The sequence below is a fragment of the Oryza sativa genome, chromosome 2 (genome assembly GCF_034140825.1).
Source record: "Oryza sativa Japonica Group chromosome 2, ASM3414082v1".
Classification (NCBI taxonomy): Eukaryota; Viridiplantae; Streptophyta; class Magnoliopsida; order Poales; family Poaceae; genus Oryza; species Oryza sativa.
The window spans coordinates 33868209-33893114 of record NC_089036.1 but is presented as its reverse complement, the minus strand read 5'-3'; the positions used below and the strand labels follow the sequence as shown (position 1 = coordinate 33893114).

The window sequence follows — 24906 nt, the reverse complement described above, 5'->3', positions numbered from 1 at the left end:
AGTATATACCCAACAACTCTCTAACTAACTATGATCATTGGACAGCGATAAAAAATAATTAACCAACAACCATGCATCCAAGTGAAGGAAATTTTTGGGAGATAACTAACTTACTATGGCAATCAATCTCTTAAAACTGATTGAGTTGAACTAGCTAGCTCACTCACTACTGTCTAGACAAGTGGCACAAATGTCCACATCCTTATTTATGCACCATGGAAGAAGCTCCAAACAGGAAGCTGTTGGGAATTAATGGCAAAAGGCTACCACTTTACATTGCATATTGCTAATACTAAACTAATACCAATCACAATGCCGTGAAATTGAGCCCTCACATATTGACCTTGATGATTAATTTGCCTGGTCATCGACGTAAAAATTAACAATTGATTGGTCCTAACGAAGTGTCAAGCCACCGACAGGTGGGGACAGGCCACCAGAGTGGAGCACATTAGCCCCACTGTCAGTGACTCATAAGACAGCGATGGTAAAACTAGATGGATGCAATAGAGCCACCACCTTTTTCTCAAAAGGCAATCCAAGTTAATCCTGATCAAGTCCACAGGATAGACTTTATTAACCTAAAGCAAGATGGCTTAAAATATGCAACCCTTCATAAGCTAGCAAGGAGAAAGGATGGAAGGAGTCATTTGGTATTTTCCTGCTTGTCACTTCCTACAAGGTCATATTCCCAATGGCCATTGCCTGTCATCAGCAACATGAACAGTCTTAAATCTTGGCAAAGGGAAAAGAGATGAGCACAAGGGAAGAAAAAGTTGGGAAAAGGGGGGAGGAAAGGCAGTGGGAATAACTGGATATCTTTGCTGAGCCTCATTGGAGTTTAGCATTTGATCGCATGCATAGTACTTGACCTTAGAGGCTGTACCCCAAAACAAAGTACAAGAGACGCTATGAATGCATATAATAAGGTAATCAGTAAAGTGGTAATGAAAGTGGGGATATGGTCTAATTTGTGCCACAATGGTGAGAGATTTTTCAAGCTGGCTCGATCAATCACTCGATCCACGGTGACGCAATTCAAGTAATGAATTCCATCAGATTCGAAGATAGAGCTATATTATATCCATCAGCGGTGCGATCGTTCAACACATTCTGTGTCATATAGGGATATTACGGTTCCTTCACGTAACCGTAAATTAGATGGTCAAGATAAAAAGACCTTGCAATATCGTCATTTACGCGGACTGAAAATTTTTTGCGTTCATCCTGGCTCCGAGTCGGTCGCACGGCACAACAAATAGACGATAAAAAACCTTGGGTGTGTTTAGTTCACGTCAAAATTGAAAGTTTGGTTGAAATTGGAACGATGTGACGGAAAAGTTGGAAGTTTGTGTGTGTAGGAAAGTTTTGATGTGATGGAAAAGTTGAAAGTTTGAATAAAAACTTTGGAACTAAACTCCGCCCTCATCTAGGAACAAAACCTCACAGCACCTATACCATCCATGTCCTATCAATCAATTGTCCATAACCGATCTGAATGTTTTTTGGTTGCTACCACATGCCTACAATGTCCACTTCACATTGGCTGATCATACATCCCCGACAAATGAATGACAGGAGATTGGACTGCACATCAATCCAGACACCAATCTGTCGTCAGGGCCGGTTCAATTTCCCCTCCATTTTCACCCTCTTATCATTGGCAAATGATGGCAAATTGGCAGGCTGCTCTGCTCCCTGCCATTTCACTGTCTGCACATAGTGACCAAGTTCATCAACCAAAGATATCGGTTAACGCAAGAAAAACAAAGAAAGTTAGTTAGTGAGTGAGAGTCTCATGGATATCTTATTCATTGCTTCAGCTTGAAGCACGCATGACACATCTGTTTTGACTAGTAGCAATCACTGTTTCTTCCTATCAAACTTGTTGCTTGCACAAATCTCTATCAGTTGTGGTACTGAAAAACAGGGTGCCTCATCTCTGTGTATTCAGTATTAAAATCCTTTTCAGTTTATTTGCATGTTTATTACTGTGTCAGCTCTGCAAACCTATTGGCGATGCTGTAAGCTCGCTGACGTCAGCCCTGAATTGTGGAGTTGTAACTGTCATTTGACATGTCTTGATCAGTTCTTCTACTACTAGTATGAATTTTGCATGGACAGGCAAGTTGTTAATTAGTGGCAATTGTTTCTTGCATTTATGGATGACAACCTAGCTAGATAGCTAGAGAAAAAAAAGGAGATTAATCAGTTGCATGTGTCAGTGATGAAACCGTGCTGGTCCTGCTGGAGAAATCTCAGTTGGAGAGATTCCCCTCGTTGCGTTGCTAGGACAGAGGGATTTGATTAAATTGATAAGAACAGGAGAAGAAAAAAGGTTGGGGCTCTAGCTTGTTGCCATCGTGTCAAATTCTGCCTTTTCAGATACAACCAACGGCCAAGGCCAACACATGCCCCAATATTGAATTCCAGGTTTTCTGAACTTCAGAGAGGATTAGGATGTCGCAAAGCAGGCAGGATTCAAGAACTCAGTATCTTTCAGCATTTGAAATTTCAGGCCTCAGGTTCAAGTTAGTTACCGCCAAATCGAAAACCGGAAATCTTGGAGCTGACACGAAACACCTCTGAAATTGTAAACTTTTTAAGACATTTGCAAAGGAGATTTGTGATACCCTGGACCTGAATAGCTGATATACAGTTCAGTTTAGATTTTAGTATACTGACGAGCCATTTGCAAAGAACAACATGGAAATCCTTAGCTGACAAAGAATGCATTTTCCACCACAAACCATTATTGATAAACTGGCTAGGAACTTGCCAACCTTCTGGAGCTATTCTAATTCTGGGATCTAAAACCCCCTAGATCCATGATGACTCATGAAATCAGAATGTCTTGTACTGAAGGTAAGCAAGCCTCGTCTCCTTTGGAGCTGTCATTTCTATCAGTTTAATACTGCATATGCAGCACAAAACTACTGCCATGGATAGCAAGGCAACTCATTCTCCAGACACTAATACTAACTTATTCCAAGCCATGATCTCACTTGCTTTACACCTGGCAAACGCAGGCAAAAATCACAATAAACGCACACAAAAAGGAAACAAGTAAGCACTATTTAAATTGCAATCAATCAACTGCATTGTCAATTAATTGTGACCCAGCATGAACCCTAGCTAGATTAGAGCTAGCTGGTGTGTCTGAAGGAGGAGGAGAAGAAGCCAAGCTGTGCCACACCTACTAATCCATCCACCAATGATCATACACCACACATTGCATTGCACACAATGACACAAACTCTCCCCTCTGTCCCAGGACACTTTTGACTTGTCACCTACGCGCACAAACCATATTCTCAATCTCATGTAGAACAATCAGTCTCTGCTTCGCCTTCGTCTTCGTCTTCGTCTTCCTCATCTCGCATTCATTTTTATCAATAAGATTCAAACCGCGCAACGCAACACGGAGGAAGATGACGAAAAGCGGAGACAAGTGGCGGCCGGTCTCCGATTGTTTATGCCTTTGACTTTGGGTGTAGTTTGGTGCTAAGATAGTGCAGGCTAGAGGAGGGTGGCTAATTGTGTGGTTTGGTAGGCAACTTGGCCTGGTTTTATTCTTGTTAAGACAGATCCTTCAAGGGTAGGCTTAGGCTAATCAGTGATGAGCAAACAGGAGAAAAGAATGTCAAGCCTACCCTAAAGAAGCTCCATATGAACCATGCTTGCCCTAAAATAGCTCACATGCCTATGCATATAAGAGATAAGATCATTAAAAAACAGTGTTGTATCATAATTTAGTGTCACTGTGTGTGCAAAGGTCAAAATATACTAGCTGAGTATATGATTTAAAACAGAGATAGAATCAAGATGAGAATTCCTGGCGTGGTAGCAGGTGCAGAAATCAAGAGTTAAATTTTGCTTAAAATGCGCTACACAAAGAAGATAAGAGATGAAAAGGAGAAAAAGAAAAGGGCAGGCAGGTATAGCAAATGAATGCTAGGAAATGAAATGAGAATCTCAGATGTTCTGAAGAGACAGCCAGCATACAATCCATATAACTTCATGGAGCAGAGCCACCTAAACAACGTCCTCCATTAATACTGTATTGCGAGCAGAACAAAAACATGGGGTCTACTGCTTTAACTGTCAAGATAAACCTTTTTAATCTGATGGCCGACAATGCAAAATTGGCAATTAACTTGGTTGGAGGAATGACAATAGAAAATACTGCAAGTCCATTTTGACACCACATGATTGATGCCGTATACTTATTATACGATGAAAAGGATGGATTTATGATGAAGAAAAATGCTAGCAACTCTTATTATGAAGAGTTCTGGCTCAGAATTTCTCCCAATTATGAAGAGATTGTTCTGGGAAGATATTTCATAGCAAACTACGCTGTCAAAAGATGAAACAAAGACAAGGTCATTTTAAGCGATGCACCACCACTATTGACATCCTTCAGAAACATCGACGGATTGATTGGCACGGAAGAATAATTGCATGGACCCAGGAGGAATAGTGCCACTGATGATCTATACAGGGAAGAACCATGTTGCAAGTGACATAGAAATCTTATTCGTGAGCTATTTACAATCTGAATAAGGATATCTCTGTTCGAGTTGTCCCCTCTTTCCTTAGGACACAATTTTGTGCAAAAAGATAACTGTGTCCAACTTTGAACAGTGTCTACTACTGTGCACATCTAACATGTGCCAGCCGGAAGAAGCAAGCCGAAGCTTATTTACATTACATTTCTATTTCTATAGTTCCCGTCCAGAGGATAAGGTATATAGCATACTGTTCCCCGAGGAAGGCAAACGACAGCTGATGATTCCAGGATCGAAAATCCCTGCATCAAGAAATGGAAACTTCAGCACCAAAATCATCTCTGGATTTTTATCAGAGGGACCAATAAAACAAGGGAAAACCATCAACTCACATTAAACTTGCTCTGGAACTTCCGTGATGAAATTTTTTTCCTCCGTGTAACTCATTAGATTAACAATTGAACTAGGATAAACTGGAATGCTGCAAAGACATCCATATCATAGTTACTCCATAGAATCTTGTTCTGAGTTTGCCTTCCTCCTGTATCAAGGGAACTGGACGTAGGAAACTTTGCATGGCTTGTGAACCTTTACTTCACATTCATTGCTGCAGCCATCTTCCTCAACCTTTGAGATATTTCTGTGAAGGATGGTCTATCTGCTGGTTCACTGGCCCAACAGTTTTCCATCAGTGATTTCCATTCAGGATCACACCATGAGGGGATCTGAGGACGTAGGGAATTGTTCACGATGCCCCCTGGAATAAATATGATAAGTGATCACTTTAGTGACAAACAAGAATAGTTGATCAATTACAATAGCATCACTAGCGTCTGGATATATATAAGCAGTCCCTCTTTGCAATTATCTATACTAAATATGAGACTACATAAGAATATATCCTGGCACTTATTTTCTTTCGTTGACCTCCTCAATTTCACGACTCAAATGAAACAGAGTCGTCCTATAAAAGAAATTAGAAGGGGGAAGAAATATAAAAATACACCTGCACCTAAAGAACATGGATATCTCATCTGCTAGACGGCAACTACCACATCCAAGTTGAGCACCACGATGTATGCAAATTTAACCCAGTTACCTACGCTAACATGTTTTTAACTTCAGTATTTGATAATTAGTATAGGCACCCATAACTTCAACACATATCTGACCCATTTCCGATAGTTCAGCCTACACAAGCCTTTCAAAATTGTTTCCAAAAAGCATTTGTGAAAGGAATGGATCTTCTGCAGAACACCAAATGGCATGCGCTAAACATGAAGGGTGGACATGATGGAATTCGCAATCAGGAAACAAGTCACTGTGATAATTGATAAAGCTTACTAGTGGAAATTTTGAAAATTACCAATAATAGCAGCAGCACGCATATCAGAATATGGTTCTTCGCCAGTAAGCAGCTCCCACATCACAATACCAAACGAGTATACATCAATCTACAAGTAAGCGCCATATCAGTTTCAGTTGGAATATAAAAAATGAAGAACATTAGTTTTAATGACTTATGATCCATAAGGGTGCTTATAATTTATAAAGCCAGTGTTCTTACCTTCTCTGACACCATATTGCTTTTCCCACTCAGAAGCTCTGGTGCCATCCATGGTAAGGTTCCTCTAACACCGCCAGACACCAAAGTGTGCTGCTTCACCTTTGATAGTCCAAGATCACCAATCTGAGCAGAAAATGGAGGTGGGATGACAGTCAGGTAACAACCATTTGAAGCAAGAGCTGAGGAAATGAAGATGAGAGGGCAGGGATCAAACTTTGCAGATTGGTCGTTGTGGATCCCTCATGTTGACCAGTAGGTTCTCACACTTTAGATCAAAATGAACTATATTCTTCCCATGCAAATATTCCATGCCAAATGCAGCATCCATGGCTAATATAACTCTTTTACGGCGATCAATTGTCCTGTGCAGTTGCTTTAATTTAGAATTTGGATATTTGAGAATAAAAGAATCATAGTGTTCTTTGATTAAACAAGTAATACCTGTCTTTTTTTCTCAAAAACTGTTTGAGAGATCCATTGATCATAAACTCAGTAACAGTTGCTAAGCTTCCATCAGGACCGTCACGAACTACACCATAAAATGAAACCACATTTGGATGATGAAGTGAACTTAGAATCTGAGCTTCTTTCCAGAAATCAGCAATCTGCAAAACCACATATATATCTGAACTAGAGATCTTCTCCATAGAATACACAAAAGCAAGAAAATCACTATCCAGAGGGTTTTAACAGAAATCTTTAACAAGGAAAAAAAAAGCTATGAAATCAATCCTAAAAGTTCTAAGGTGTTAACAAGTCAATCAAGCATACCAAACGCTCTCTCTCAGATGGTCTGCCAGCAAAACAGCTAGCCTTTATCCTTTTAATAGCAACATCACATCCTCTCCATTTACCATGGTAAACTGCACCATAAGTACCTGAACCTAGCTCCCTAATTTCCTCCAAGTCATCATTTTTTATAGTCTGCATGATCCAAACAGAGCATATAAGCGGGATACAATGTTGAATTAAAAACAATACTACATATCAAGAGATCAGAAAAAACACCTGTAGTCCTTTTGATAAAGCTTCTGCTTCAGCGGTTGTAGCCTCAATTCCAGAACTTTTCTGCTGCTCACCACTTCCATGCACATCAGAATCCTGATCTGTACCAGTATTCTGCACATAAAAAGGATTTTAGTTAAGAGCACTAGGTAGCTAAGCCAGTAATGTGTAAAGGTCAAGTATTACTTACACCAGCAGGTGTCTCCTCCAACTTCTTTCCATTGCCTTCCTCATCACAAGTCGGCAAAAGAGTGGGACCAGCATCTTGTTGAGCCTTTTCTTTCTCTTCAGAATCTTCTAATGCAGCCTTCTTAACAGATGCAGCCAGCTCTGGAAGGAAATTCAATCTATCCTCTGAAATATCCCCACATTCCTGCAGTGCTGTAGCCCCTCCTTCATGCACTTTACTTGTGACAGTTTCATATTCGACAGGCTTCCTCTGTTTGGGATCAACTTCAGGTACAACTCCGATATGGTGGGTCAAGGCACTTGGATCATTCATAGCATGCAAAGAAGTTGTTTCATTCGCATTTCGGGTAAACTTCTCATGCTCTGGACCTTCAAGTTTCTTCAATGGATTGATATCCATCCTGGACAACTGATCAGTGAGGGGTAATGCAGCTACTCTGCCATCAACTTGTGATGATAGAACAGATCCACCGCATGCTCTTTCAGGATGAATCTCCATCAGTGGAGCTCCTGGTTGATTTTGGACTGATTCAGGGGCAAATAAAGGCTGAACATACTGGCCACTGTTTGGATTTGACCGGTTTTCTACAACAGCAGGGATATCATGTCCAACAACTCGATATGGTATGCTTCCATTGGGTGAGGGCCATGGGTTTGGGATTCTATCATATGCAGGCATACCTGGAATCCGTGGACTAACATCACCTGTATTTCTGACAAAGTTGCCATTTGGAATTGGCAGGTGTGGTGATTCATAGGGTGAACCTGTATGGACAGGACTATTTGCTCTTCTCCTCAAAGATTGAAGTGGTGGCAGATTCTGCTGCATTTGGTAAAAGGGGTCTGCACCATATGTTGAAGAGTGGCTATAATGCTGACCTGTAGATTCTTCAAATCCTGGTGTCTGGACATATGGCCCACCGACTCCAACTTGTTGGTTATGATATGTATCACTGACATGCTCACTACTGCCATGAAAATAGTGCGGACTTTCATGGCTAGATCGACTGAGAGATGTAACTGAGCTGTTGTCAACAATGTATGGTTCCATCGCTCTAGCACTACCAGGCATATGCAACCTTGGATCTTCATATCGCTGATGGCTTTGGTTTGCATGTGCATGCCAAGCTCTATCATGAGAATGCGATTCGTTATAAAACATGGGAGGAGGGTGACCACCAGTCTGCTCTTTGACATAAACACCATTTTCCAGTCTAACATCTTGGTTTAATACAAAACGCTCACCAGGGCGGTTGCAATCTGGACATGAATTAGTAGGGTGACCAGAATACTCATTTGTCATGCTCGTTTGGTCAAAATGTTGAATAGGCCTCCAACGAGGATCCACATATCGAGGATCACCTTGACCCTTATGGAATGGTGAACGGCAGTGATCATACATACTGCTTCCATCCAAGAAATTGCCAGGGCGACCCAAGTTACCTGGGAAGCCTGCGTTTTGCTGAATTACAGCGCCTGGAGGAAGCCAGACCAAATTATCCACATGCTGTGGTGAATGAACCTCATAATGCCGATATTTTGGCGAATGCCTTACAAAGTCATCAGGAATCCTCTCATCAAAATCTTCTGCTCCAACTTGAAACCTTGGTGAAATGGGAAAATCTCGAGGATCATGCACTCCATAGTGCCCTGGAGAGATATATGCAGGGCTCCAAGGAGAATCCATCTCCCCATACCTTTGGCTATGTGAAGGGCGAGGAACATTCAAATGCCGCAGACCAGCAATATCAGGAATTCCAGACTCGTTGCCTCCAATACCAAAGAGCTGCTCCACGGATACAGGAGAGGAAGGTGTTCTAACATCGCCGAGGCTATTAAGTGCATCAACATACCTCCTCTCTGTCTCTCTCTCATCTCCATTGTAATGGACAGCCGCTGCTGCGGCCTCATCGTCTAAGTGCTGTGAGAACAAGAAAATCCTCAACCGAGTAAACCCCTCTCCTGCAGCAATGAGCTTGTCGTACTCCTCCATCATGTTCACCACATCGTCATCGTTAACAACCGAGACCAGGGCATCTAGATCCTCATCAGGTTGCTGGTACTTGATGATATCAGCATCCTCATAGAGCTCACGCATCCGCGCTGCTAGGTCAGTGTAGGATACATCACGCGGCAGCATAACAATCCTGGTCTCGCCGCCGACGTAACGCAGACGCCCATCAAGTGGGCGGGGCAGGATGCTTCCTCCAAAGCTGCAGAGGAACTTGGCCATGCGAGGGGCTCCATCAGCCTCGGCGCTGCCTGCAGAGACGCTGGCAGGGGCAGCAGCGGGCGCCATGCGTGCGGAGACTGGGAGAAATGCTACCAAGTTGGGGTGATTTGGGTGAAGTACATCACACGATTCAAATCAAACAGTTGGTATTCACTTTTTTTTTTTGCGCCGATTAGTCTCTTCCTGAAGAACAAAAAAATTTTAAAAAAAAGATTATGAACACATTCAAGAAAAAAAAATCTCCATCTTTTATCAGAAGGATACACAACAAACACTCATTGAATTCCAACATAACCAACAAATTTCTCTCTTTTTTGTCTGATTACCTCAGATCAGAGTGAAAGATCGCACTTCGATCCACAAAAGATGAACACCAAACAATGCAAAGGCTGAAAAAAAAAACTCTGCCCACAAATACCTGATATAAATCCCCAAAACAAAAAATCTTGAGACAAGCTGAATGCAAGCACAGTCAAGAAAACATTTCGATGATTGCAACACCGTGGCAAATGAAAGGAACCCCAGCTCCGGCTAAATTCCCCTCGAGCACAAGGGGAACAAAAGATCGCAACCGATTCCACCCCCGATGAATATCTGGCGCCGTTCAGCCCGCAGAAAAGAAAAGGCTCCCCTTTTTTCTCCCGCAGAAATAGGGCGATAAAAAAGGATAAGAACGAACAGAAGAAACAAACAAACAAACAAAAATCAATTCCCCACACCCCCCAAGAAAAAAAAAGAGAGGAGGACAAAATCAGCACACAGCAAATAAATCGAGGGATAGACATAGAAGGATGCTGCTGCGGCGTTACTGCGTACCTATCCGGCGATCTGGCGCTCAAGCAAAGCGAGCAACCAATAGCTTCGGGGCGGCGGCGGAGGTGGGAAACCGCCTGAAGGAGGGGAGGCAGGGAGAGGAGGAGGGAGGGAGGAGGAAGGTTGATTCGGGCGGGCGCGCGCGGATATTCTCCCCCAGAGATGGCTAGGGGGGGGGGATCATGTCACTCGCGGGAGCGCGAGCGCGACGCGAGGGCCATCGCCGCCGCCATTGGAACGCAACAGAGAGAGAGAGAGAGAGAGAGAGGGGACGAACCGGGGCGTGGTCGGGTCGGGTCGGGTGGGGTGGCGTCGCGCTCGTCGGCGTCGAGATGGGTCGTGCGCGCGCACAGGCGAGGCGAGGCGTGTGGCGTGTGGCGTGGCTGCGGCGCGGGATCGGATCACGCCTCTGGTGTGTTTGTTTCGTTTTGTTTAGGGTTGGGTTGGGTCGGTGTACACGCGGCGGCGGCGGGGGAGGGGCGTGTTTGTTGTTCGTTTGTTCGCTGGCTGCTTCGGCCGTGCGGCCGCTCGGTTTCGGTGTAGAGAGGTCATCTCATCTGGTTGGTTTGCGGCTGGGGTTCATCTTCCTTCCCTGGGCGACCGGTAGTGTACTGTAGACTTTTATTTACTCGTATAGTGTACACGCATGGAAAGTATGGAACGAGTCGTCAACTGACCGCCGGATAGTCCATCCTTGCAGTTAGCACTTGCAAGGATGAAAAATGATGTCTTCCGACGCGTCCAGTTGAAGAAATATTTCTAACTATAAATATCCAGATTTATAGTAGTAATTTGGTTGTGTTTTAAGTTGAACAAAGAGAATAAAAGAACATCGTTTTTCACATGAAAGCTTACCAAACTGTTAAATGGTGTATTTTTTTTTTAAAAAATACTTTGTATAAAAAGGTTGCTTTAAAAATTCATATTATTATGTTTTAAAATAATTAATACTTAATTCATTACGTACTAATAGAAGTATTAATATATATTATTATAAGTTTATAAAGTTTTGAAAAAATATATCATTTAGGAGTCTTGAAAGTGCGCTTATAAAAGAGGAGGTATTAGTTTAGTAGCCTTGACTTTGCATTGTTTTAATTAGTTTGACCACTCCTGTTTTATAAATAAATTTTGAAGTATTAAAAGTATACTATATTTACCAAAGTATGTTACATGGTAAATGCATATAAATTTATAAATCCCATGCATGGTAATTAAAGAGATGATTAAAAAAGATATAGGTGGTCAAACTAAACTATCTATTTAGTCACAATTACCAGGGAAGGCGTGATGGATATGTTGCAGTATGTGCCTTAATTAGAAATATGACGTCTCCATGTCAATGTATATCATTGAAAACTGTCATTTTCGGTGTAGTACTGTGTTTATCAACGGCTATTATCTTTCAATAACCAATAAGAAAAGGTCTTTTGTTTGTAAGAGAGGAATGAAAGAGATATAGATTAGAAAGATATTTCCCCTTTTCTTTTTATCCTTTATTTCTTTTATTTCTATGGATCAAATATTCTTTTTTATGGAAGAAAAAAAATAGATTTAACTCATATTCACGAAGCCCTAGATTTTTGGGCCGAGCTGGATTTGAACCAGCGTAGACAAATTGTCAACGAATTTACAGTCAAGGTGATATTCGAACGCGGAATGACTTTGTTTGGTCGTTTTCATAATCCCTTCTGGTAGGACATTTGCCCTATCTGTTTTCTCATAGACAAAATCTGATTAGTGTTTTTTTAAATAATAAATAAAGGTGAATAGTCAATCTAATCACCCTTATTACTGATTATTAGGGCATGTACAAAAGTAGAGTCAGATATGAGCTCTACGTTATCTAGAGACTAGTCATCTTACAACAGTTAGAGATAATATGGTCTCTAACCATTAATGTATCAAAATACTTTTTATTACTCTCTTTTCCTTTCTTTTACCACCATGCAACAAAATTTGCTCTAATAAATGCTAAGAGTCGACTCTGAGCCATTGTCATGCATAACAACCATACCCCTTTCTCTTTCTTCCATGTCATCAAATTTACTTGCATGGCAATAGAGAGATACCACTAATAAAGACCATTGTACATGCCCTTATGTTTATCCTTGTGGCATCTAAGTGGGCCCAATGACAACTTTGAACTAAAATAAAATTTTGAAGTACTAATATAGGCAGATTAAAACATTAAAAGTCAAACTAGGTCTTAAATAAAACTTGGAGAACCACGTTAACTATTTACCCAAATAGTAAAATCTGATTACTATTTAGGCACAACAATCCCATTTTTATGAACTGCATTTGCCCTGCGACTCTTCTCATATACCAAGTCTCGATAACAGTGTGACATGCTAGAAAAGTCTCCAGTCTCTACTCTCTACCCATCCTTTAATCGATCCATTGCATGTCCTATATACGCAGTTAAAATTGGCACTTTTATTTGTGGCATCACTTCTCTCCAAAAGCATAATCTCATGCAAAAAAAAAGAGAGAGAGAGGGCATATATTATTTTTTGTTTTTTGCCGGGCCACCGGCGGTGAATAAACGACCCGAGGAATTTTATTAATAAAATTGACAGGTCCTCTAAACGAACATGACTTTACATCGTCCAAGTCAAAGCACACAGCATGCCGGGTATATATTATCTGTTGCAATTATACTTTCAGCCAAGTTGTAATTAAGCTTGCTAACAACTAAGTGGCAATAAGACTGTATATCCTTTTTCAATATTCACATCTGGGAAACGCATAAAGAGAGAACCATGGAACCCATGGCACCAAAAAGCAACCACAAATCGCATCAGGCTATGACTCAGAAATACTTATGCTTGATATATACCGTGAAAAGAATTGGTGAGATCACACCCAAATTTTTTTCCAATAATGAAAGGAGTGAGACTACCAATATCGTTGGTATTATGCTCTAAAGGAAGAATCAAACCATGCGTATCTCTCAGCACAAAGAGTGATAAAGAGTGTTATGGAACTTAAAGATGGGCACGGAGAATATGTTCTTCAGGTTTGTCTGGAGCAGGTACAGAATTATAAGGAGTTGCTTCCACTAAAGAAAATGCCCTAAAAATAATGCTTGAATAAAAAAAAAAGGTGCTCCATGCTCTTTCCATTCTGTCGTACATTCCGTCATTTCTAGCCGCCAGCTAGTATATCCTATTTCTATAGAACATTGCTATTGAAAAGGACAAAGTATGAGATTAACATGTTTCAGTGGAGGCTGCATGTATATGCATTTATGCATGAGTGAGCTGTTTTGTTTAGTTAGGATATACTCCTACATCGTTCCTTTTCTGTTCATAGTAACATGTTTCTCCAAATAGGTTCATACAAGTCCCTATTGGCCGGAACAAGGAATTCCTATTCTCAATCAGTTATTACCACTACACAAAAGGGAGAACAATGGCTATGTTTATGCATTTCCTTTACTGACAAACCCATTTACTACAAATATATTTCCCCTTTTGCTTTCAAATGTGTTTGCATTATCATTTTTAGGTGGTCCCTCTTACCATGTTATCTTCTTTTCTCAAAGAATGATTTTATGACTTTTAAGATGTGCCAATATTAATAACATTTTCTAATATGAATTTTGATACATCTTAATCTATATTTACAATACATAATTTCTGAATTTGGTATATGTATCTCTCAGAAAGGGTAAACTTCTCTCTCAAAAACAAAGAACACTACTTCTCGATCATTTTTTTGGAGTTTATCTCACTTCTTACTATGGGAATTAGACCATTCCTAGAAAATTTACATGTACTTCAATCATTTGAGTTAGGGATATTTTTCGCTATGTACGGTCCAGCAACTTTTGGCACGTAGACCAAGGTTAGCCGCACGAGTGACGCGGCGATATTAATTTCAGAGAGCCCAAGGCCATCATCATATACACAGAGAAGACGTAGTCGCCTCGCCTCGCCGCTTGTTCATACACAGAGAAGACGTCGTCGCGCTCGTCGCTTGTTGCCTTGTTGGCTTGGCTATTTGGCACGGCACGACAAAAACGAAAGAGCACTGGTGCCGATTCCCAACAATGTAACGGCCGTTTCGCTGGCAAAACGAAAAAAAGGCAGCAGACCAGAGCTATCTGCTGCCTCTTTCGGGCGCCAACCCAACCTGTGGCTGCAGTTGCCGTTGCGCTGTGTGCCGCGTCTGCGTTTCCGCGGCAGCGTGTGCAAGTCTCCCGGAGCCAACCAAATTGGTCGTCAGCTCGTGCCTTCACGTATCCGCCATGCTATGCACGCGAACCATCCTGTAATACTGCAGCAGATGGCATATGCGAAACTGCAACCCAGATACCACAAGCTTTTTGGCCATTTCCCCTCCTTACCAATCCTACGTGAAACTACCATGAAATCAAGCAAGCTGGACAGCTTCTTGCTTTCTATTTTTCTGTCAACCAAGACAGGTGTCACGGCGATCTCCTCCGTATAGGCGAGTTTCCAGGCATATGTCTCCGGCGCCGAACCAATCGGCGCCGGCCATCTCCGCCCTCTCGAGTTTAGTCACTTCAAACATCTCGTTGTCGAATAGAGGCAGGTCGCATCGCGTGATTGGGCCGCCTCTTTGGTCTCCCCTTTCCGTGTGTGAATGTCTCTGCATTTCTGGCTTCTCCCACAGTGCTCTCCGCTCTGCTCGACGTCGGCGTCGCGATCATCGTTTCCGGTCCTCAGGTTTGGGGCTGCGTTGCGCGCCACTCGACCGGAATGGCAGCCGGATGCTTCCAAGGTTGACGCTCCATCCAGCTCGCCGGACAGCAACGGCTCGGCGGACGGCCGGAGGCGGCAGGATCGGACGGCGGAGGAGGGGTTGGACCACCCGATCGACGGCTGGATGGGCTCCTTGTCTCGCATCGGTAGCACAGGGAGTGGCTCAGTTCCGTCCTCGCGGCAGCCACCACTTTACAGATTGTCACTTCCCAGGTGATGTAAATGTGCAGGCGCAGCGCTAGCTGCCAGCTCGCTTTCACGATCGAGCTGACAGTCCTCGATGGGCATTGCCAATTATTACCATCAGGAAAAGAACAACAAACAGCATCATGGCTTTCGATGCTCACGAGCTGCTGACAGGAAAGTGGCAACCAAAGATATACTCCATTCGTCAAAAAAAAAAAACAACTTTAGACAAAAAAAATTATCTAGGTTCATTCTCAAAAGTTATCTTTTTTTTTTTTTGACAAAGGAAGTATCTGAGAGCAGGACACGGTAATTCTGACAATGGATGAGGATGGCCATCGTGACAAAGAAAACCACCAAACGACTTGGAAAGTAATAAAGGGTCCGTGGCCAGCTCTGAAGGGCGTCGAGTACATTCCAAACTCAAACGCTTTCAGGCGTTAGCCATCCAACATCAATAGTTAGCAATCCATGTTGATGACTATTCAGAACCATGCCTAATTGCCTTAACAGGGGGACACGCGCCCACGACACATCAGTGAACAGTGCAATGCATATGGCTATTAGGCTATATGCTGTTGTGATAGTGATTAGCTACGATAGACAGCTACGTGTACGTGATACTACTTTTTAACAAACATGGTGTAATTTTGAATTTTTTTTAAACTCTATGGTGCATCTTGTAAATTTATGCTTGTAGGAGCCTTTACCAAAGAAAGAAAGTGTGCGTCAATTCAGAAATATACTCCCTCCGTTCCAAAATAAGTACAGTTTTGCACTGTTCACGTTCAACGTTTGACCGTTCATTTTATTTGAATTTTTTTATGGTTAGTATTTTTATTGCTCTTAGATGATAAAACATGAATAGTACTTTATGTGTGACTAAATATTTTCAAATTTTTCACAAAATTTTCAAATAAGACGGACAGTCAAACGTTGGACACGGATATTCACGGCTGCACTTATTTTAGGACGGAGGTAGTACATGATACTGCCATGAAATATACGTGTTACCTCTGATGTTACTGTTGTACAAAAATACATCTCCTAATATTGTAGAATAACATTCTGTATGATAAAACTTTCCCATCCAGGGTACGAACTAAGTATTGACCTGTCAAAAGGGCCGAGGAAAAAACCTCCTCGAGAGAAACAATTTCCCCCTGCAGATTCAGGCACTTCATTAATTAGCCAAGGAAAAATGGCATAACAATATCATGAAATGCAAGGTAGTAAGAAGCATTCGGTACTGAGATGAGTGAAAAAAAAGTAGATTCATTGATAAAGTAAAAAAACTATCTACAATAACCTTCCCAATGTACATACTTTACATATTAGTGTGCAAGGCATACTTACAGAAAGGGGAAGAATGCACACTCCAATCTGCTTCAACAAACTAATGGTACAACAATATGGCAAGTAGCTGATTCTCTGCAAAAAAAACTGCCATGGCCTCCAAGATGTTGCTCTAAGGGGAAAATCCCCCCAAAAAATGCTATTTACATTGTATTCCTGCGCCTCTCCATCTACTATGTGTTAAATTAACACAGGTTAAACTGTTATCCGTCCAATTGATTTCCCAGTGCCATCAGCACTCATGACACTGGTCTATTTTGCAATGTAAGATCAGAAACAGATGAAAGCTCCTCCTCCAAAGTGTTAAGAAGATCAAGGTACTCTCTGAACACATCATGTGACTGCAAGTTGTTTGTAAGCAAGTCAGGGACATTCTTAGAAAGTTCATAAACCGTACAAACAAGAATATTTTATGATTGTAAACCTGTAAGGTGATGTTATATGCTTTCCACAGTCGCAAATCATGTCGAAAGAGATCCACCAAAACCTGAGAAACAAGAAAGCATGTGTGCAGCAAGGATGAGTATGCTTCTTACAAAACATTCAATAATCAATCCATGGTAAAAATCCAAAAAACAAAATGAGGAAAAAAAACCCTGCATTGTCAGATGCAGAAGCCTGCCACAAGTTAGTCAAAAGAACAGTATTTTCTGAAATTGTGTGCACAATTGTTGAACATGTGAAAGATAGGCAGTACCTCAGCGCGTCTCAATAAAGTTGCTAGCACAACAATCCATTCCTTAAACTTGACAGAACACATGTGAGCAAGAAGGAACTCAGCATCAAGCCGACTTTGAAGAGTGTCCATTTGAAGCTGTCATCAGAATATCAATTATAAATGAGAACAAAGATCCAAGGCAGATAATAATATCAGCGAGATTGTTCTGGTATATTGGTTGCTCAGGTATTGAGTGATTTACTCAAGTAAGCACTATTCTATTTGTTAAACAAACATCCATAATTACTAAGCTTGCCCAGATTCGTAATTTTATATCATGAACAATCAATTCAGTACATTATCAAGCTTTGTAAAAGTACAAACTGCAGGAGAAAACAGCAGAAAACTCGAGAAAAATAATCCAAGACCGCAAAATCTTATCTAGTGTGTGATCTTGGTTAATACCTGTTGTGTTGCTTTGTTTTAAATTGAAGAATTTCATCTTTCAGGATTACAGAGCATTGAATTTTTTAAAAGAATATTTTTTTTTGCAGGCCCAAATGTTATTTATTATGAAGAAAAAAAGTAGAAAAGCTAGACATGATTCCTATATTGATAGGCAAGACAAAAAAAAAATCATGTAATTTTTTCTTTTTTTACAGGAAAATTTGCTACTAAATGGAACACACTAAATAATGCTTCATGGTTTGTTAACGAGACCTTTTGTCCAATCAGTTCAAGTGCAGATGCAAAATTCTCTAGTCGAGCAGACCCTAGCCTTTCTCGCTGAAGATATTCCTGCATAAAGTTATAAATATATTAATAACATGTGGTTTTGGATCAACAAGACTGGTAATGATGATGAACAGTGAAAATCTTACCACAAGATCAAACTGAGTTCCTTTCACAAAAGCAACCAGCTTAGAAAGCTCCTTGCCAGACATCAAATAGCTAGCATGGTTCTCCAGAATATTCATGACAGAGGCAATATGTGGGCTGAGCTCTTTCATTGAGTTACTGCACAAAGAAAGATTTACAGATGACATATTTTCTAATAGAAACTCTATAGCCTTTTAAGTTAACTTCACAATGTACCTTCTCAAATCAGAAGATTGTCTCTTGAATGGTGAACGTAATTGAAAGTAGCTCAGAAACCTTGGAGAAAGCTTTTCAGAGTCTGTACTGGCATTTTCAAAGTCTCTGCCAGATCTTAGCAAGAAGCGAACCTAGGTACATGAAGGTATCCCCTTACTCATCTGTGGCATTTTATTATAGGAAATTAAAAAGATATAGCATGAATATCATACCAGCTCCCCAGCAAGCTCATAGAGAGATTCATCAAGTGTAGCCTGGATAGTAACAAGCACTAAAAAGTGAGAACTGGAAATGTGAAACAAGTAAACGTACAGATCAAAACCAGCTGACAGTGAGAAGGTAAGAGAATCACTTGTAGCAAACGGAGTGCACAGTACTGACTGACAGCAGGGCCTTCCAGCTTCGCAATGACCTGTAATAGCAAAGCCATTTTCAGCAATAGTTCTTGCAGGTATTGATGACCCTCTGTTGCATATAACTAGGTTTATCAAACTTAATAGATGAAGAAATTGTCTGTTCATGCAAGCAATAAATACTGGACTTTATAGTATTTAACGTCTCTAGAAGAGTTTACCGTACCAGAATGTAGCAAGCAGCAGTCCTATACCATCGCCGTTGGAAGCATTCCTCAAACATCCTAGAACATGAGGGATCAGTTTTACTAAAAGAATTAGCAGAATTATTGTATTGTATTCCAAATCTTGATCAAATTGAGACACTGTTGGTGGGTAAGTTTTGTTTTCACTAAATTTCATTTTGATTCTGATCATTTCCATGATACAAACACTGTTTGCACCATGGTATAAAAGAAGAATATGTGAGGTACTTTGGACTTTGGAGATGTTTATAGACAGAATGAAGAATCAGATCTTAAAAAATAACTGAAAAAAATAAATCAAATGCCACTTCTCTCCACTCAAACAACAAGGCAGCACACTTACTCTGTGGATCGTCCAGCTGCATGGAAAAGATCTGCCCAGTGCCGACCATCAGTTTTCCTAGCAACACTGACTACAACATCCATGTATTCTGGAAAGTTTCGAAGTAGGTCACATGTCTTGTCTAGAAGAGACTTCTTTGCAGGTTCATTTTTCTGCGAAAGCTGGTTTTTTGAAGCACTTTGGCTGCAATTGGCAAAAAAAGCCACCAGAAAATAGGATACAGAATAATATTTCAGCAAATAACACAATAGAATGAAATCTAGCAACTCGGTACACAAATAATGCAAGAATGCTACCATTACCAAGTTAGAACCAATATACCTTGATATCTCTGCATCAAATACCGTAAACAGGAGCCATTCCAAACATCTAGAGAAGTGAGGTTTCTCTGCAGACAAGTTTGCCAAACGCAGAGCTTCTTCATGTTTGTCTCTCTGGTTTCAAAAATTTTACAGAATGAGAGATGCATAGGGAAATGATTATTGCCATATGAGTTTGGCAAACCATGCATAGTTAATGGTCCATAATACATAAAATGATGCAAGTAGCCAAGTAAAGGCTCCCTGTAAACAGGGGATATTCAAAGTGAAAAAAAAATGTTTTTTTTTCCCAAGGCTATGGTTCATAATACATATGGCTTATTCTATGTGAAAACTGTTTCTTTTAATAGAAATTTCAGAATATAATATTTCGATCCCTTTACAGAAGTGATTGATAGAAGAGCTAGGTAAGTGCTAGATTCGCAACAAACAAAATGTCTTGCAGCACAACTCGGCAAAGGAAGATATTACAATATAGAAACTATATGAGAAACTACATGACAGTGCAGTGGTTTGTAAATTGTTACAAAAGAGGATCTCATATAAACGGACTAAACCAGAGGAAAGAACAAGTATGGCCAACAACCCATAAAACCTATACTCTTCTTGTTTCAGCAATGAGTTCTACGGAATACTAAAAAGTGCAGAGAAAAGGTGGAAGAACCAAAGGAAAATGATGAACAAATGCGCACAACCTAGTGAATTGGTTCATTCAGCCAGCAGAGCAACAGAATAGAGACACCTTTATACAAATTAAAACTAGTGGCCTGAAACAAGGTTTAGATGCTCAAATAACAATAAATGGTGGCAGACCACTTTGGGTGCTCACGTCAGTCTTGATAAGAAATCAGGTCATTTTCTATTTAACCATGACAATAAACAGGTTTTTCGCTTGGTTTGCACCATCACATAATCCTTAGTGAGAACTCAATTTCACGTGTAATATTACTAGGAGTCAAATTTTCTTGACTAAATGAAGATTTCATGATTTACCACTCTTCTTGCATTAATGTCATATAGTTCCTATATATAGCATTTCTATATAAAAAGAATTATGTTTTGATTTACCTGAAGGAGATGCCGCAGCAAACAATGCAATATTGTTTGGGCTTGAGGAGAAGGTTCAAAGCATGGAAACTCTGCAGTCGAGAAGGACATTCTCTGAGAAATACCAACAACTACACCAACATTTGGAAGAAGACCAAGCGGATACACCTCACGGTCAAATTCAAGCTCCGGATCCAGCTGCAGAAACAAATAGCATGTTCTCCATTAACTTTGAATACTACCACCAATAAGAGTTCAATGCAAGAAAGAAAACAACATATGAAACTATTATGATTTTGATCAAGTTTTTCCCCAAAAAAAATTGATAAATTCACAGAGTGGATCGCAAAACTCAAAAGAGATGTCAATACTATCACAAGATACAAAATCTGTACCTGCAAGAAATCTTCTTGTTTAAAAGGATTTTCTCCATGGGATGGGTACCACACCTGCCAAAAAAAAAGAGAAGGGTTGGATAAAAGGATAGCAAGATGTGGAAAGATGTTCGATCTATTAAGAGAGACAAGCATAATTCCTTAAAAATAATAAAGAAGAAAACAATAAAACTAACCTGCATCCCCTTATGGCCATAGTCAAGCCATGAAACCTCTTTGATAAGATTACCCTTCTCTTCGTATTGGGAACAAGTGACCCAAAATAATTCAACTGAATTAGTAAGTGATTGTTCATGTCCATCATCCATGTCCAACACAGAAAGTTCCCCATTCATCCGCAAGATTAGGCATCTGAAATATATATAACAAAACAAATAAAAATTAAGGAGAATAGAAATCATTTACAATTTTAACATTTGAAAAAAGTACCTTGAAGGTTGTTGGGACAAGTCAGAAGATCCATTAGTATCATGTTTCGGCTTTCCTTCATCAGTTGGTTCAGGAATGAAGCGCATCGAAACAGGTGGACTCTTTGGACTCATGATTGAAAGTTCTCGGACTGTTGAAAGCTGCTGACCCAAAGAAAACAACAAGGTCAAATGAAATGGACAACACATTCGGTGCAGTGGTTGAAAATATTTTGCTTCACCTGTAAAACAGGACTACTAGCAGGTGACAATTCTCCTGATATCACCACATGGAAAATATGCACATCAAATGGACTGTAGGTAACAAGTATGTAGTCCTGGAAGACATCCATGACAATTGGTCGACCAAGAAGTGATTTCCGGTAAAGTAATGAGCTATAATCAAGGTGATATCTTGGGAAAAAGAGAAGCTCATACCTAAGACAAGTGCAACAAACATGTCATATAACTAAATAGATAGCAAGTCATGCCCGCATATTGGTATTTAAATAGGAATAAAAAGCTAGGAGATACAGAAGATGGCTCTCTGATATATTAGCACACTATGCATTTCAGCTAGTATTCTGTGAGTTCAAGCACCATGAGATTTGTGCATGAAACTCTCAGCTCAAATGTAATGACAAGTAAAAATTGTCATGTGTCTGTTAAGAAAATCTCAGGCTGAAGACAATAAACAGACAGAAACAGAGAAAGTGAGGAAGCAAGACTAACGTATTTGATGATTCAATGTAGTTGCATACAATAACTATTTTGCCAAGCCACAACAAGCCTTTGCATTGAATCTTTTGCTCTTGAGTAACATCCCCAAAAACACGCCACCTTTTATTGCGCAAATCATACAGCACTAGCCCATGAGAGCCTGCAACTGCCAAGTACATACCATCATTGCTTGCAACAACATGAAGAACTGGCCAATTCTGTGAAATATAGGATGCCTGCTTCCAGAAAAAAAAACTATATTATAACAAGTCTTGAAATAAGATGCATTGAGGCATTTTTGCCTCCTAAATAAGTTTGATGAAATCAAACACTTAACTGGAACATTAAGATGCAACATCTTAAGTTCATCAGTATCATCCGGTTGTACCAATAGGATTCGATCTTCACCATAAAGAATCTGGCGAGTATATGTTGTGCCCAAAAGTCCTCTGTTTAGGCAACATTTGGCAAATGAGAATGCAAGAATCCTTTCTGACAAGTTTTCTTCAACTGCAAATAGTTTATATCCATAATCATCCCACTGAATGTGTGACGTCCCTCCCATTAGAGGCTCAAATTTTAAAGCACTAGGTTTAACCATTGGAGATGAGGCAGAATTTGATCCGGTTTGACGAATTGTGCACATCAAACGACATCCAGATACAGACCACACAGTAAGTCCCCTAAATTTCCATCCAACTGCAAAAGCACAATTGTCAGGCGTCCAAGATATACAAGTAACAGGACCAGTATCTTCCACTGAATACCTACAATTTTTCCCAAAGGAAAAAGGGACAGTTATATATCAGCTTTAACGGAATAACTGAAATGCATTGCACAGTAAATACACAAAATCACACATAGTAATGAATCAGAGACCAAATATTAACTAATTGGTACGTCTGCATAAGTGGAGCAATCAAACCTAAGTACATAACTGGAGAAAACAATATACAGATTAAGTATTTAATCTAAACCACCAGGCAATCCAAATTTGCATTGAAGATATGTAATTAAATGGAAAGTAACCTAATGTTCTGTTACTGTGCAAGCAGGATATCCTTCTAAATAAGCACAAATTTGCAACTATCCACCAGAAAATTAGGCAGTAACAGCTATCCACAGAACTAACAAATAGTTGTGTGAGACTTACCCCCAATCATACAAAGAAATTGTGCGGATATGCCTTGCATTTTCAGCTAGGTCATATAAATCAACAACACCTCTACTGCACCCAACAGCAAGAATCTGCTGATCAGAAGCCACAGAAGTGCACATCGCGTCATCAGTGTTCAACCATCTCTCTACTCTGATGCTGCTGGTTTGCTTTAATCCCTTCTTACCAACTGCACAAAGTCCAATCTGACAGCCCGAGTACAAAGCAACTAGCAATCTTAGCTTCACTGACAACTCAACATGAATAATGGTGGAATTCCCTGTGCAGCAGGGTGCAGGACTTGCATCAGAATTTTCTCGCAAACTAGGCGGGTCAAACACCAAAGCATCTCCGACAGTGGGAGTTCTGTTGGATGAACATGCGGAGCAGCCAAGCTTGAAGCTGTCCGAGAACTGCAAACAAACAATACATGGAACATACTAAGCATAGCAAGCACAGATCAAGCAAGGAGATAACTATTTCCCCATCTCATCAAACAATAACATAGAGAAACAGTAGCAGAATACATTTCCATGTACCTCAGCATTCCAGGAGATGACCTGCAAGTGCCCATTGGACAGTCCAAGCAGCATACTCTTGCTGTCGCACACGAAATTGCTCCTGCAGCATATGATATCACACTTGCAAAAGTTAGCTCCCCCGCATGAATTCGGTATCTCGTTTTTCGGATAATAAAGAAGCGAAGCGAATACCATACGTTATGAAAGCGTCATTGGCGAGAGGAACCTTCTCGACGATTATTTGCGATATGGAGGCGAGGCAGAGCCCCGGTTGTGGCTTGCCTCCGATGATCAGCGGCTTCCCCGAGAACTGCAGCTTGTATATGTACAGGTAGAAGGACGAGGTCTGCACGTACAAACCACTCGATGAGTCTCTGCGCGTAGAGAGCGAGCAGGAGCAAAGCGGGGGGAGAGCAGTGTGGGGGTGGCTGACCAGGACGGCGACGGTCTTGGCGTCGGGGCTCCAGACGGAGTGGGCGTTGTCGCCGTGGGCGGCGAGGGATTCCGGGGAGCGGTCGAGGCGGGCGAGGCGGACCTTGTGGTGGGCGGCGGACCAGAGGTGGAGGGAGGCCGGGCAGACGGCGAGGAGGTAGCGGCCGAGGACGCGGAGGAGGACCACGCGGTCGGAGTCCCCCGGGTCGAGCGGGATCGACTGCGGCCAGCCATACGCCATGTACATCTCGGCGGCGGCGGCGGCGGCGGCGGGGTCCTCGTCGCCGGGCGCGCGCCTCGCCGGTGAGGTTGTTGGGCGAGATGCGCGAGGGGGGAAGAGATCTGGGAACGAGCAGGTGGGTGCGCGATGCGGGAGATGCAGCAGTTTTTCTTTTTTACTTTTTCCTTTTCTTTTCTTTTTCGCTTTTCTTTTTTTAAAAAAAAACTGATCAGATCAGAGCGTCACATATTGCCGTCAGATTGCTTCCCGTCGCCGAGTGAAATGAACAAGTTTAGCGTCCCAACTGATGAAACGATCCAGTTAAGAGTTTTTTTTTCCTTTTTTTCTTTTTCCAACCGGAACTAAGCTGCTTGATCTTTCAGTGAACGTCACGTATTGCC

General features: G+C 41.1%; 2 protein-coding genes across 5 annotated transcripts; both read right to left on the bottom strand.

Annotated features, from left to right (window-relative positions):
* Positions 1–4480: 4480 nt before the first annotated feature.
* Positions 4481–10708, bottom strand: LOC4330949 (uncharacterized). 3 transcript variants are annotated; one of them, XM_015770613.3, is made up of 10 exons: positions 10322–10708; positions 7274–9688; positions 7087–7197; positions 6850–7002; positions 6520–6683; positions 6293–6440; positions 6079–6201; positions 5878–5965; positions 4904–5268; positions 4481–4813 (listed from the first exon to the last, which is right to left on the bottom strand). In XM_015770613.3, the coding sequence occupies exons 2-9, from the start codon at positions 9569–9571 to the stop codon at positions 5102–5104; spliced, it is 3252 nt and encodes a 1083-aa protein (XP_015626099.1). In that variant the 5' UTR covers positions 9572–9688; positions 10322–10708; the 3' UTR covers positions 4481–4813; positions 4904–5101. The 3 variants fall into 3 exon arrangements, with proteins under 3 accessions (XP_015626099.1, XP_015626100.1, XP_015626101.1); XM_015770614.3 differs by having other exon boundaries at positions 10596–10708; XM_015770615.3 differs by lacking the exon at positions 10322–10708 and adding an exon at positions 9924–10148.
* A 5521-nt stretch (positions 10709–16229) lies between these two features.
* On the bottom strand, positions 16230–24651 carry LOC9267267 (uncharacterized). 2 transcript variants are annotated; one of them, XR_001543759.3, is made up of 23 exons: positions 24287–24651; positions 24051–24199; positions 23872–23953; positions 23330–23745; positions 22514–22943; positions 22189–22412; positions 21699–21894; positions 21479–21618; positions 21226–21400; positions 21050–21103; positions 20676–20852; positions 19609–19721; positions 19288–19470; positions 18926–18983; positions 18699–18758; positions 18559–18600; positions 18347–18477; positions 18133–18268; positions 17972–18049; positions 17291–17407; positions 17018–17080; positions 16594–16934; positions 16230–16400 (listed from the first exon to the last, which is right to left on the bottom strand). XR_001543759.3 is itself a non-coding variant. In XM_026022941.2 (22 exons), exons 1-22 carry the CDS (start codon positions 24530–24532, stop codon positions 16833–16835), a joined length of 3372 nt encoding a protein of 1123 aa, XP_025878726.1. In that variant the 5' UTR covers positions 24533–24651; the 3' UTR covers positions 16493–16832. The 2 variants fall into 2 exon arrangements, 1 of the variants encoding a protein (XP_025878726.1); XM_026022941.2 differs by lacking the exon at positions 16230–16400 and having other exon boundaries at positions 16493–16934.
* Positions 24652–24906: the final 255 nt, after the last annotated feature.